Source organism: Nelumbo lutea, chromosome 1 (assembly GCF_056320005.1).
Source record: "Nelumbo lutea isolate HS-2025 chromosome 1, American lotus-T2T, whole genome shotgun sequence".
NCBI lineage: Eukaryota > Viridiplantae > Streptophyta > Magnoliopsida > Proteales > Nelumbonaceae > Nelumbo > Nelumbo lutea.
Window position 1 is genome coordinate 110,675,034 of NC_142684.1, and position 12,908 is coordinate 110,687,941.

The 12,908-nt window shown below is 38.3% G+C and overlaps 1 protein-coding gene across 2 annotated transcripts; it reads right to left on the reverse strand.

Annotated features, from left to right (window-relative positions):
* Positions 1 to 2,038: 2,038 nt before the first annotated feature.
* LOC148876781 (uncharacterized) lies at positions 2,039 to 9,182 on the reverse strand. 2 transcript variants are annotated; one of them, XM_088969947.1, is made up of 5 exons: positions 8,537 to 9,182; positions 8,375 to 8,448; positions 4,971 to 5,106; positions 4,531 to 4,812; positions 2,039 to 2,509 (listed from the first exon to the last, which is right to left on the reverse strand). In XM_088969947.1, the coding sequence occupies exons 1-5, from the start codon at positions 8,672 to 8,674 to the stop codon at positions 2,237 to 2,239; spliced, it is 903 nt and encodes a 300-aa protein (XP_088826073.1). In that variant the 5' UTR covers positions 8,675 to 9,182; the 3' UTR covers positions 2,039 to 2,236. The 2 variants fall into 2 exon arrangements, with proteins under 2 accessions (XP_088826073.1, XP_088826069.1); XM_088969943.1 differs by having other exon boundaries at positions 4,504 to 4,812; positions 8,537 to 9,070.
* Positions 9,183 to 12,908: the final 3,726 nt, after the last annotated feature.

Here is a 12,908-nt window from a genome sequence, read left to right on the forward strand (position 1 = left end):
CTTCACATCTAACGGACCATTTTCTTCCACGTCACTAAAAATATTGCGTAAATTGAGCTGAACAAATATACCAGAACACCCTTTTGATATTCCTTAAGTCGTTATGTGAAAAACCACGTAATAAGATTTTAGCCGTCTGATTTCCACGAAATGTACGGTATGATATCAGTCAAAGATTTGGGTATGATACAGGGAGAAGTGGCTAATTTACGCCGTTACGCGCCCCGCAAAGGCACAAATGTCACTCTTTTTTCTTTTCTTTTTTCGCCTCTTAATTTTTTTCATTTTTTGTTCCCTTCGTTTCTTTTGCTTGCCATCTAAGAAAAAGATTGATTTTAAATTTTTGAAAATAGGTGCGTAGGTTGAGTGGATGCGCCCCAAGCTTAATATAAAGAAGGGGAGAAATAAATTGCGAGCTCAAATCTGATTCCCCGGTTTTCCCTAATCGAAAAGGGAGTAACTTTTTTTAGGACCCCACAGTTGATTTCGCTCGCAAAACCAGTCCTGTTATCATATCTTTTAGTGCCTATGAGGACACGACGCGTAGCATATTCAATTACCAAACCCAGCTAATTCCCCGCACTAAATATCTCATTCGCGAGAAATTGAAATCCGTGCAATTAGGGGGAGGATTGAATCGTCGTGCAGCTCGTGCTTAGTCTGCTCCTATGGGAACGCGAGACGTGGTGGATCAACGGGTGGGACCGCTCTAAATAGCTAGACGGAGCAGTGTCGGTCCCACCTAAAAGATCTAGGTGTATGAGTGGGTCATAGGTTGACGTACTATTTTCATTACAGTAAAAAAAAGGGAATCAGACGGTCAAAAATCAACCAATCTTGGCTTTTGAACCAGCAAATCTCCCTAGATGCCACCCACTCAGTCTCAGTGAGCCTTCGATGTTGCCTTGGTGCATCGAACCTATCTGACCATCTCATATGCAGTGGAAGAAAAGCAGCGACAGAAATGGGAAAGTCGGATAAAAATAGGGTCCATGGACCGATTTGTTAAATTGGTTGGAGAAAGGAACTGGGAGACGTTTCCAGTCTTGACTGCAATGCAGTTTCTAGTCTTGTAAACAAAGAGGAAAGCTGTAGCCGGTAGGCCCCCTACTGGGAGACGTTTCAAGGTGAAAAAAGGCAGCACTTTGGTGGAACCTTTTAAGATGTGGTTCGAGGGTTGAGACTGATCAGAATCAGACGATTCCGATTCCGACTTAATAATAATGCACCAAATGACCGTCCCTCAACAGCCCACAGCCACTGACTTACCAATTCACAAATCTATATGAAACCAATCAAAACATGTTAACCTTCTGATTGGAAGATAGAAGGAATATGGCACATAGATTCACGGACATTTGGCAGCCACCATCACCGTCCACATCTGGGGCCTTGGTGTTTGTTTGTTAGCGCCTCTTTAGCTACAGGCAGTAGCTAGAAAGTACTGCTGCAAATTTAGCACTGCAAAGAGAAAGAGCTCGGCAATGGACATCTTTTGAAACAAATTATCTGAGAAAGGAAAGACACCTATGAAGTCACCACATAATGAAGGAAATGTGCTCGGTTCCCACTAATAAAACTGGATCGGGGACCAAGCCTCCCGCATTAAATTCCACATAGGCCTATCAGTTAGCCTGTTGCTAGAATCTCCAGCTCTTGGATTGGGGAGGTCTAGGACTCTAGGGGTTTGGAGGAGAGCTACCCCTGTTGTTGCCCATTACCCGAGTGAAGGCGGGCCAAGCTTTTAACTAACAAAATAACCATCAAACTTACAGAACAATGATACGGGCTTACCTTAACAGAACACAAATAACCTGTTACTTAATACTTGGCTTAGTTTGGGAGGCGCTAAACATATTGTATTCGCACTCTTTCCAGACTGAACCTTTTACTGCAGTTATGGAGAGGGGCAAAAAGCAGTGCCATGGTAGTGATTAGTGAACCCAAAATGAAACAAGAACGCGAGGTTATTGAAACTATAACTCCTGATTGACACAGAAAGTTGGGAAACCAATTAGCCATCAGTTCATCCCTCCGGTTTGGATGTTAAACCCTGAAATATATATATATATATATATATCACATACTTGGCCAAAACCCACACTGCTACTCTATCAATCGAGCATATAGGAAGAGGCCCTTCAGCATTCAAACATACAAACTAACCCACGAAAATAAGAAGACCAGAACATGACGGACGGTAATAGGTAAGAACGATATAAGTTAAACACTAAAATTAAACCAAGGCGATGCTGCTCTCCCCACCTGGAGGCTTGCGGACGCCACCCAAGTAGTCTCTGGAGGCTGCCTTCCCATCAGCAAAGATATCACTGCCACTCATCTCCCGCAGCTTTGCCGTGCTAAGTGACTTCTCAGCTGAACTTGGAGGTACATCCCCTTTGAAGATGTCATTGCCAGTCAGTTCCGCAAATTTCTGGTTATGTATCTTCTTCGCAGTCTTAATCACAGGTTCCTCACTGAAAATGAAATTGCTGTGACCTCCAGCAGGCTTTAAAATGTAAACCAAAATCAGAACCAAGTTAGATGTCTAAAGCTAACAAAAAATGTGATGTGCAGAGGTAGGAATACACCCAAATCTGATTAATTAAAAACAAATAACAAAAGGAAGACCAAGTGGAGTGGGGAAGATCCAAGCTAGGATGGGTACAACCTGTCCTCCCCGTTGGTAATGTCCACATGGCATGGCCAGTTGTCTGTGGATGATGACTATACTATCAAGTATCAACACAAATTCCTTATACCGCTTAGAAGAATGCAAAACTCCAAACAACTAAGGGGGAGTTTCATTTCATAATATACATGCTTTTATTTTCTTAAAACAAAAACAAATGCCACATAAGCAACAAACCATGCATATTAGGTAACACCACCAAACTAAATCTTTGGTTCAGCAGGTCACCAAGTTGTTCAACCCCCCCCCCGGTCCTCAAGCATGTGCCAGGAGAGCACAGTAGGCATCAAAAACTTGTTCATGCCCTCCACCATTGGAAAGTTTTTTGCTCCTTGAATGGATAAGCACCCCAGTGACGGACAAATAATCGGTATCGTACCAAGGCTTTAATTTTTTTTATTTAAGGCTGACAACCTAACTACACATCCATTAGTGGAATGCTCAGAGGGAAGTTTGCACCCTTCATCCAATGTGTGAAGGTAAACTCCCCCCATTGTACCAAAGTATTACAGCACAACAGGCTGTAAACATATTGGATTCAAATCTGAACTAAAAGTTATGGAAATATCATATATCGTTAACAAAATGAACTACAAATGACAGTGATAACCATATATCATGAATAAAATGACTTGAAAATAATTTTTTGGGACTTGAACTTCAGGGCTATTACCAAATGTTGGTCCCTGCCATCTGGGATCTTAGAAGGGGTCTGGATGCTGACCTAACCTTCAGCAATTTCTTCCAGAAGTGGCTGCTCTCAGGCTCAAACACACACACACACACAGGAGAGGGGGGGGGGGGGGGGGGGGGGGGGGGGAGAGAGAGAGAGATTATCAAATGGTCAAATCAAGTGAAGATTGAATTACAAAAGAATCTTTCATGTGGAAAATTGGTTATGGGGCTAAAAATGGCCCCACATAGTTCTCTCTCTATCTTCTATTGATGGGCCAAGTTTGAGCCCAAGGACCCTTGCCATGTAGTGGAGGATTGCACAAGTAGGTGCCCAATCCAGAGGGTCCCCTACCTGGTAGGCAGCTCACACCATCCTTCAACATGGAAGAATGGGGCCACTTAGGGTAGGTAAACTATAAAAAGATTCAAATCTTATAAGATTGAATTGCAATGTGATTCATATTCAATCCAATCATGAACAGAACAAATTCAGATTGGATTTCAGCTTCAAACTCAGACAAAAGCAAACTATTAACAGCCCTAGAAGAAGAGAAATGAAAATAATAAGTGAATTAAAAAGTAAAATAAAAGGTAACTAGGACATAAAATGGAACCCACTTGTCTGAATTCAAACTTGAATCCAATACAATTAAGGTGATCTAAATTCGATCCATTTATAAATAGGTCAAATATGGATCTACTCTAATTTGATCTGATCCAATACAATAATATTTAAACATCTAAAAATATGTTTACAACAGAGTCATAGGTTCAAGTCTCATAAAGTAATTTTCAAGTTCATTTATTTATATACAATATCAAATACATTTTTTGTTTATTTTATTAATAATGTATTATATTCTGATCATTTTTGTCTAATTTATTAATGGCATTCAATATCCAAATTTGATTTGATTCCAATCTAAATATGATGGATAAGATCCAATTCAAATTGGAATGCTGACAAATCAAATTTGGATCAAGGTATATCTGACTCAATTCTACTATTTTGCATCCTTGAAGGTAGATGTAGGAAGATTGGAAAACAAAAGAAGAAAAAGGAGGAAAATAATGAAAGAAATTTAAAGAAATATCAAAAGGCATTTCCGACCCCCACACACAATTAACTCACTCACGTTAGACACTTTGACGGATGTGCGTACATTTCGTGGTGCAGGTTCCCCCATGTCTTTGCTTTCTTTTTCCAAGGAGCGAGCAGCCAATGGCCGAGGTGGAACCTCGGGAGGAGGGCCGAATATATCATGTCCACTAAGCTCCTTGCACTTCGCATCTGAAAACTGCTTCTTCATCTTTGCCTCTGCCTCAGTTTCAAGTGTCCCACTTAGTTCCCGCTGCTTTGCCACCTCAGGAAGTGAGGTTGGCTTCTTAGGAGAAACACTCTCTTCAGCACCAAATGATATCTGGCTAATTCCACTAAGTGCTTGCTGAGACACCCAAACATAAGATATATTTCAAACAGACATATGAGCATGCATATGTGAATGAAAAGGGGCAAGTTATAAGCAATGCGGCCAATGTAATGGACTTGTTTAAGGAATTCACACCCTAAAGTACCTTAAAACTTCAATACATAAATAAATACCTGGTAAATTCGTAACCCTGTTTTATTGTTAGAAATAGGATTAGGACTACCGGATTCTGCTGCACCATTTTCACCATCAGCTGCAAAGATACCACTACCAGTCATCTCCTTCAATTTAGAACCTGAGCATGGTTTCCTGAAATTTGCAGAGATAGTTTCAGAAGGCCTTACAAAGACATAATCAAGCATCTCATCAAGTTTTAACTTACTAAAGAGGCATTCTGATTTGTCCATAGTCAAAAGTGTTAGCAAATTATGTAATGAAATAAGATTGGTTTTATCTCTCTTCAGTCTATAAATTGATGTAATTATCATAGTTGAGCCATGCAATCTTTTTAGCCTTCTCTGATATTTGACAAAAGGGTGCTTGCAATTTTCCGTCCAATTAAATACTTAATAATAAATCATTTTAGCCTGTCATTTCAGTTTATACATTCCAGTAAAACAATGGACTATAAATCATACAACAAAGTGTTCTTCATCCGGATTACACAGGAGACTTAAAATTTTTCAAATATCCAATTAGAAGTTGAATGAAAAAAGAAGAGCTCTAAGAAAAAAGATTTGCACCAACAATTTGAGCATGATTTGTATACAATCTTGACCTAGCATTTTTGCATCCGGATTACACGTCATTAAACTGCCCAACAGACTAAGAGACATGCATAAGATGTAATGCATGCACCAACAATTAGTGCACGTATGATATGTATAATGTACCTGATGTTTGTAGAATCTACAAAAACCTAATAGCCTGGACTCTCAAAGTCTAGTTTTACCCAGATCAACTACTCATGAAACATAACATATGCATGTCAGAGATTCCTGGAAGTATATCTCTGAGGGAGCTACAGAAAGTATCAACAGGCCAAGAAATACAATAGGCTACTACAAAATACACAACCAACTGATGGCATTTTAGGTTTTATATTAATTGTGTACCATTCTTTTATATTTTACAAGGGTTATAAAGCACTCTATTTCGAGAATACTATCATCAGAAAAGTAAGTATAACCATAAAAAAAAAAAAAAAAAAAAAAAACTCTGTGCTTAAATGTTTTCAATTTTTTATTATTTTGAACGTTATGTTGTAAAAATAAACAAATAGGATACTTGCACCCTACTCTTTGATCGTAATAATATCAATAAAGTGAAAGAAGGTTAGAAAGGAATTTACATTCCCCAGCATCACTTATTGTACCTACACAACCAAAATATATTATCATGCAAAAAGTAGTAGTATTTTACTCTTTCTTAATCGGTCACGATTTCATTAAGATTAGAAGATAAATTAAACAAAAGCAAAAGAAAGGAGAAATAAAAGAAACTATGGAGATCCTCACGCTTGACACAAGCCCACATATACAAAATGTCCCTAAAAGCCAAAGAACTGGAAACCCCTAAAGACCCAGCCATGACATAAAATCCAGAAGAACACCTAAGAAAATTTCCACCCAAAAATGCATGGGCAGTGGATACAACAAAATAAACACAAGAGGTCTAGAGGACAAAAACTTGTTAATGGCTTGTTGTTGGAGACAACACAGATATTTAGCCAAGCAGGAGAATTAGTGACAACAAAAAGTATTTACAAAAAGAATGGTGGGAATCATCTAAAAGATAACCCAGAAATGCTGAAACACGGCCTGTCATATATGACAGAAATGACTGTTTTATAGGACACTAAGTACCAATACATAGTTGGAACTATAAAATAGAACTAAATGGTAAAAAATAACCACAGGCATTGTTGATAGTTCAGGATGCAGTGCTCCCCTTAACTAATTCCAGCTTTTCTTACTTGTTTCAAAATAATGTCATGTATTAACAAAAACCAGCATCTTATATTACATCACTGTTACTGATTACTAAAGTGCAGTGGCTCGGTGACTCATATAACGACTTTATAAATACAAAAGTAAGACTTAATTAATAGACAACCTAAATAAGTAGGTCCAGGTTACTCAATTTTCATAACTTTCAAGCACATTAATTTAGAAATATAATAAGCCACTTTGTAATTAGAATTTACACCAAGCATGAAGACATTTTGTGAAAGTATCCTGGTTCCTCGTTCTATAACTGATATTTTATTATGCCCATTAATTAATAATATTTAAGGGATATATAATATATAGAGAGACTAAAAAAGAAGAATAGGCCATTACTATCTTCACATATAACAGATCTTTAGAGCTGAAAGATAAATTGGGTCAAGAATAATTTATAAAGAGCAATTTTTCTCATATAATCTTTGAAAAATATAATTCAACAAGAATTAGGGCCAACCCTTTATTTATTGTAATCCTCCTAGCAAGAACCATTATTGAGCTGTATAAATTAACCATAATTATACAATGTATTAACTCGTTGTAGAACTTCCCTCTCAAAAGTCAAAATTGATAGGTCAAGGTTTTTAACAAATGAATGCAGTAATTTTTATTTTAACTTCTTCAACACTATAATTGTTTGGAAATGCATTACTGTTAGGCATATATGATATGACAAGTATGCACGCCTAAAAATCAAAGATCTGAATTCTATATGATGCCAAACATGTACCAGATAGAAAGCTAGACAATGAAAAGACTTTGTGGATAGGAAAAGAGGAGACACCCTTTAACTTGAAATACCAGCACATAGAAATGTCATCCACAATCTGCGCTTCCTAAAAAGTACAAACGAAGAAGAGATGGAAGGCACCTAGGAGTAAAAAGCTTAGATTTTTAACTTTCTAAAACCAAATGTAAGAGGTAATTAAACTATAGGTAAATAAAGTGGACATGTCTCCAGCAATCACTCCATTGATGCAAATGGGACAAAGTTCCTCCTTTTCACATAAGGGGAAAAAACAACAGCACAACAAGCTACCAAGTCTGCGATATATTTTCATTCTTAATGAAATTTCATGGCGAGTTCAGTAAAAATAATCAGTCATAGGAGAGAGTATAACATATCCAGGTGCACTGCTCTGGCTATAATTCATGAGAGAAGATCCACGCAGAGAGAGAGAGAAAGAAAGAGAGAGAGAGAGAGAGAGAGAGAGAGAGAGAGAGAGAGAGAGATTATGAATGTCATTAATCCATAGAGCATATTACGGGAAAAAGTTAAAACATTTAATTTATCGGCAGATCTGAAAAACAGTGTACAAGAAACCGGAGCATAAATTTGTAAAAGAAGGGAAAAAAAAAGAAAAAAAATGGAGAATGTGATAACCATCAATAATGCAGGAAAAACCAAGTAATAAAAGTTTTTTCTCCAGCTTATCATAGGAGATTTGTTATTACGACCAATAGAAACTCCACAACCAAAGAAATTTCGAAACTACAAACAGGAAGAAAGAGGGAGAATTAGAGAACCACCTAAGTTTGAATCAGATAAAAAAGAATCGACCAGATCTTACCTTTTTAACAAAGAATCAACTTCTTCATCAGTAACCTGTCCTCCGAAAAGAACCTTACTGATCCCGTCGGACGGCTGAAATTTTCCGAAAAAACACTCTAAATAACCGGAAAACCAGAAAAATATCAAAAAGACACCCTAGATTCTAACGGAGAACACCTACCTGATTATTGCGGATCGTCGGTCGTGAACCAGAAGCTGCGGAATTTGTAGCAGAAGAGTCGGCGGGAGGATTCTCCGACCATGTGAGCAGATCTGCAGTGGAAGTATGAGGCTTCCTCACGGGGGTAGCTCTCTCCATTTCCTTCGAAACTCTATTTCTCTACTTTCTTTTTCTAGCTCGAATGCTCAAAACAAGGAAGACAGAGAGGGAGAGAGAAAAAGAAAAACAGGTTTCCAGATCTCTCTGTTCTTAACTTCCTTGCTTTAATTAATGGTTTTCAGGTTGTGGATCCTCTGGTTCTGTGTTTTCTCTCTCTTCACGCACAAAAAAAGCTCGATATCCAAAATGACGTGGTTGTCCTCTCTCTCCCTCTCTTACAGACTCACAGTCTCACTCACTCACTGTCTCAAACAATCTTTTTCTTTCCCCTTTTCTTGCTTGCTCGCCACTACGTGTAGAAAGTCTCCTCCAACTCTTTCCCTCTTAAAACCAGACGATACCGTCGGTCGTACTTCTACAACTACCACAATATTTGAATTTTCATTCGCCTCGCATTTGTTCCCTTCACAAAACCGACAGGTGTGTGTTGTTCACCGGTTCCACTCCTAACATCAGCCAACTCTAGCTGCTTGGAACCGGTGTCAACGGTCCAAATCATCTGAATAAAAGTTCTAGTCATAATACTGGGCCAATCACTACAGACCACGTCAATCCAGAATAATGGAACCGGCAATTGTCAGTTGCTAGAGGGGATTATATGACGTGGCGCTTATTGATTGGTCCAGTAATGTTAAATGTTAATTGCGAGGAGGTGGATTAGATTAGGAGTCGAAGCTTGCCTTGCTAAAGAAAAAATCTAAGGGTATTTTTCGTCAACGTATGCTTAAGCTTGTTAAAGAGAAGATCTTAAGTTATCCGTTAACAGATAAAGTTTGATAAATGGCAGATTTATCAAACTTGCGGCTCGGCACAACTTACGCCAAACCGACATTTTAAAATTCTGAAATAGAATTACTAAAAAATCCTTTGAAATGATTGGAATGACAAAATTACTATTTGGAGGAGATATGAATTATGATGAGAACTGCAGGCGTTTATTGATGGAATCGATTTGGTTGAAAGTTGAGAATCTCGAACAAGGACCACGTGGATTTGAGGATTTTTTTTTGGTTTCGATGGGCGGGGATTGATCTTGATGATTGTGATCGGAAATAAATCAGTGGTCCAACAGAGCAGAACATCGGTGGGGTACAGCTTCTGCTTGTCATGTACGAATAAAAAGACCCCTCTTCCCCTCTTGACGACTTCGCCCAAATTCTTTAGCGTTGAAGGTTGAACCATTTATCCGGCCATCTATTCGGTTTTGTTTGGTTATTTGCAAGGTTCTAAATATTGATATATCCGATATCTCAGTATAAATGTATCGGGCAGTTTTTTTTTTTTTTAATTTGGTTCAAAGGGGCTAGTTTAAGGTTTGTTCATCCTCTGAACCAATTAAAACTCTGATACACCCTCTATAAAGGTATATTGGGAAACTCCCAATATAATACCTATTAATCAATATGGGCCAATACATATCAATACTTTGAACCTTATACATTTGCTGCAACAGTGTCATAGCGTTAGCATTGTGCTCACTGCTTAAACAATCAAAATCAAAACCATTGATGTATTATTGCTATGGCTCCACTTTGATCAGATTAAATGACTTCTTGTGGTGTAACCACTGTAATACATCTAAGGTCAGGATTTTTGGTTGTAGCCGTGCGTTATGGCTAGGGGTGAGAAAAAACCAAAAATCAAATCGAATTGAAAAATCTGATTAATCAAATCGGTCAATTTAGTATTTAAAAAAATAAATAAAAATATCAGTTTGATTTTAAACGCAGGCCCATGATTCGGTTAAACCATGAGCACCCCTAGCTATCGCAGTATTGTAGCAAAAAATGAAATAAATGAATTCCTAAAAAAAATAATAATTCATGCATATTGAGGAACACCCCTACAACATTCATTTGGGCTAGACTATGATATGGAAAAGATATGATACCCCCAAAATAATTGACCAATAAACTAGAATGTAAACCTGATAGTAAATAAGGTGTTATTTATCAAAATTCATAAGTATGTTTTAATTGGTCAAAACTCTTTTCATATCATATCTTTCCCACTTCATAGATTTTTCCCATTTATTGATATTATGTTTCCATTTTCTAAACAAAAATAACTACAGTTCTTAGGTTTTTCTTTGATAACATTGATAATTCATCCAGTCCTGTACAAACAAGGTAATTTTTGTAGGGTTAAATACTTAAAACACCCTCTATGGTTTAGTAAATGAATACAAACTTATCTTACTATTTAAGAAATTATTTAAAGTACTCCAAACATTTCTAACAATTAACAAACCCATTAAACATTGACGGAAAAAGGTAAAAAGACCTTACTGCCCTTCTGTTAAGTAAAGAGGTAACATGGTGACCATTGCAAAAACACACAAGAGAAGGAGACCGCTGAAAATTCCAACAAGATCTATGGTGACCGTTGCAAATCTCGGCAAGATCTCCTGTGACAACATTTCTTCTTTCTACAATTGACAGCCTTGGGATGCAGAGGTGTGCAGAATTTGTTGTCCTGATTGTATTTCGGAGCCAAACCCATCAAATAAGGCTTGATGATTCCTCCAACCTCAAAACCAGATGCAATGTGGACTCTTTTGGATGTTGTAGTCAGCAAGGGTCCAGTCATCTTCAAGCAAAAACAACTGTTCACCATCTTCTCTACTCGAACCAGTAGTGGCCGTTAACCTTCCATAATCCTCTCTCTCTCTCCCCCCTTCTCTTTTTTCCCCTTTTCCTTTCCATCTCTCATTTCTTCCATTTTTTGGCCATTGTTCATCGTCTTCTAATGAAAACAATAAATCCTCAGCAGTGATCTTCTTTCAATCTCCCCCATCATCACCATCGACAATGACTTCTCTGTTTCTTTTTCTAATCCTTTTCTCCCCACCGTTCTCTCTTCTCCTTCCCTCTCAATTTCACTCTTCTCTCCCCTTCATTTTGTTCCATCCCTTCCACCATTCTCTCTCATTTATCTTTCGGTATTGTTGATCCACCTAAGAACAAGTGAGAGGTGTAGGGCTAAGAGAAAGAAAGAGGGGAAACCGAGAGAATGACCATAAATGCTGCCATTGCTAGGAGTTGCAGTAGCAGTAGCACAGATGCAAGAGGTAGGGGACGAGATAAAGAAGATAGATAGATAGATAGATATAGAGAGAGAGGTATAGGCTGAGAGAAAGAAAGAGGGGAGACCAAGAGAATGACTAAAGATGTCGGCATTGCTAGGAGTTGTAGTAGCGATGGCGTTGATGGAAAGAGGCAGGGGACGAGATAAAGAAGATAAAGGGAGGGAGAGAGAGAGAGAGGGAGATAAGAGAGTAGAGACTGGAGGGAGAGAATTCATCACTGCCTTACCGCTGCTCCCCTTATTGAGAGGAAGGGGGAGACGAACAATGTATCGGGGTTTTATTTTAACTCGCTGAGAGAGAGAGAGGGAGATAAGAGAGTAGAGACTGGAGGGAGAGAATTCATCACTGCCTTACCGCTGCTCCCCTTATTGAGAGGAAGGGGGAGACGAACAATGTATCGGGGTTTTATTTTAACTCGCTGTGTGAGAGAGAGAGAGAGAGAGAGAGGAGATTGTAGTGGGAGAGGAGTTGTAGTGGTGGGGTGGTGCTCTATATCCAGACATAATCAAAAAGATAGAAATTGGTGGCGAAAAGAGAAGGAAAATGAAAACAATGGAAAAAAAATGGACCGAAGACTTCAACTCCTATGGTTGGTTGATTTATAGGGTTTTAGAATCGCCTACGAAACCCGAACTGAAGACTCCTCCCGTTGGTCGATTTACGGCCTCCCGTCAATCGATTTATAGAGTTTCAAAATCGCCTGCGAAAACCAAACTGAAGACGATCGTGTTGCAGGGTTTCGTCTTTGAGCTCTACATTTTCTAAGCCTCAAGGGTCTGGACACCATTGCAAAACCAAACGGTATTTTGGACCATCAAAAGGTAGTTTAGGCATTTTGAAAAAAAAAAATAAAAGTGTTAGGTGGCAATGTGGCATCACATGTGAATGGATTGTAAGGGGAGGGGAGGATTTTGTCCATTGTCAGAAATGTTCGAGGGACTTTTAAGTAATTTCTTAAACAGTAAAGTAGGTTTGTATCCATTTATTAAACCATAAGGGCAGTTTAAGTATTTAACCCTTTTAATAATGTTCAGTCAGAGTCCAATGCACTATCAGTTGGTTGTATTATTTTGTATGTATTTGTATTACTTCCAAACTAAGCCTAAAGTGAGATCTAACACTTTG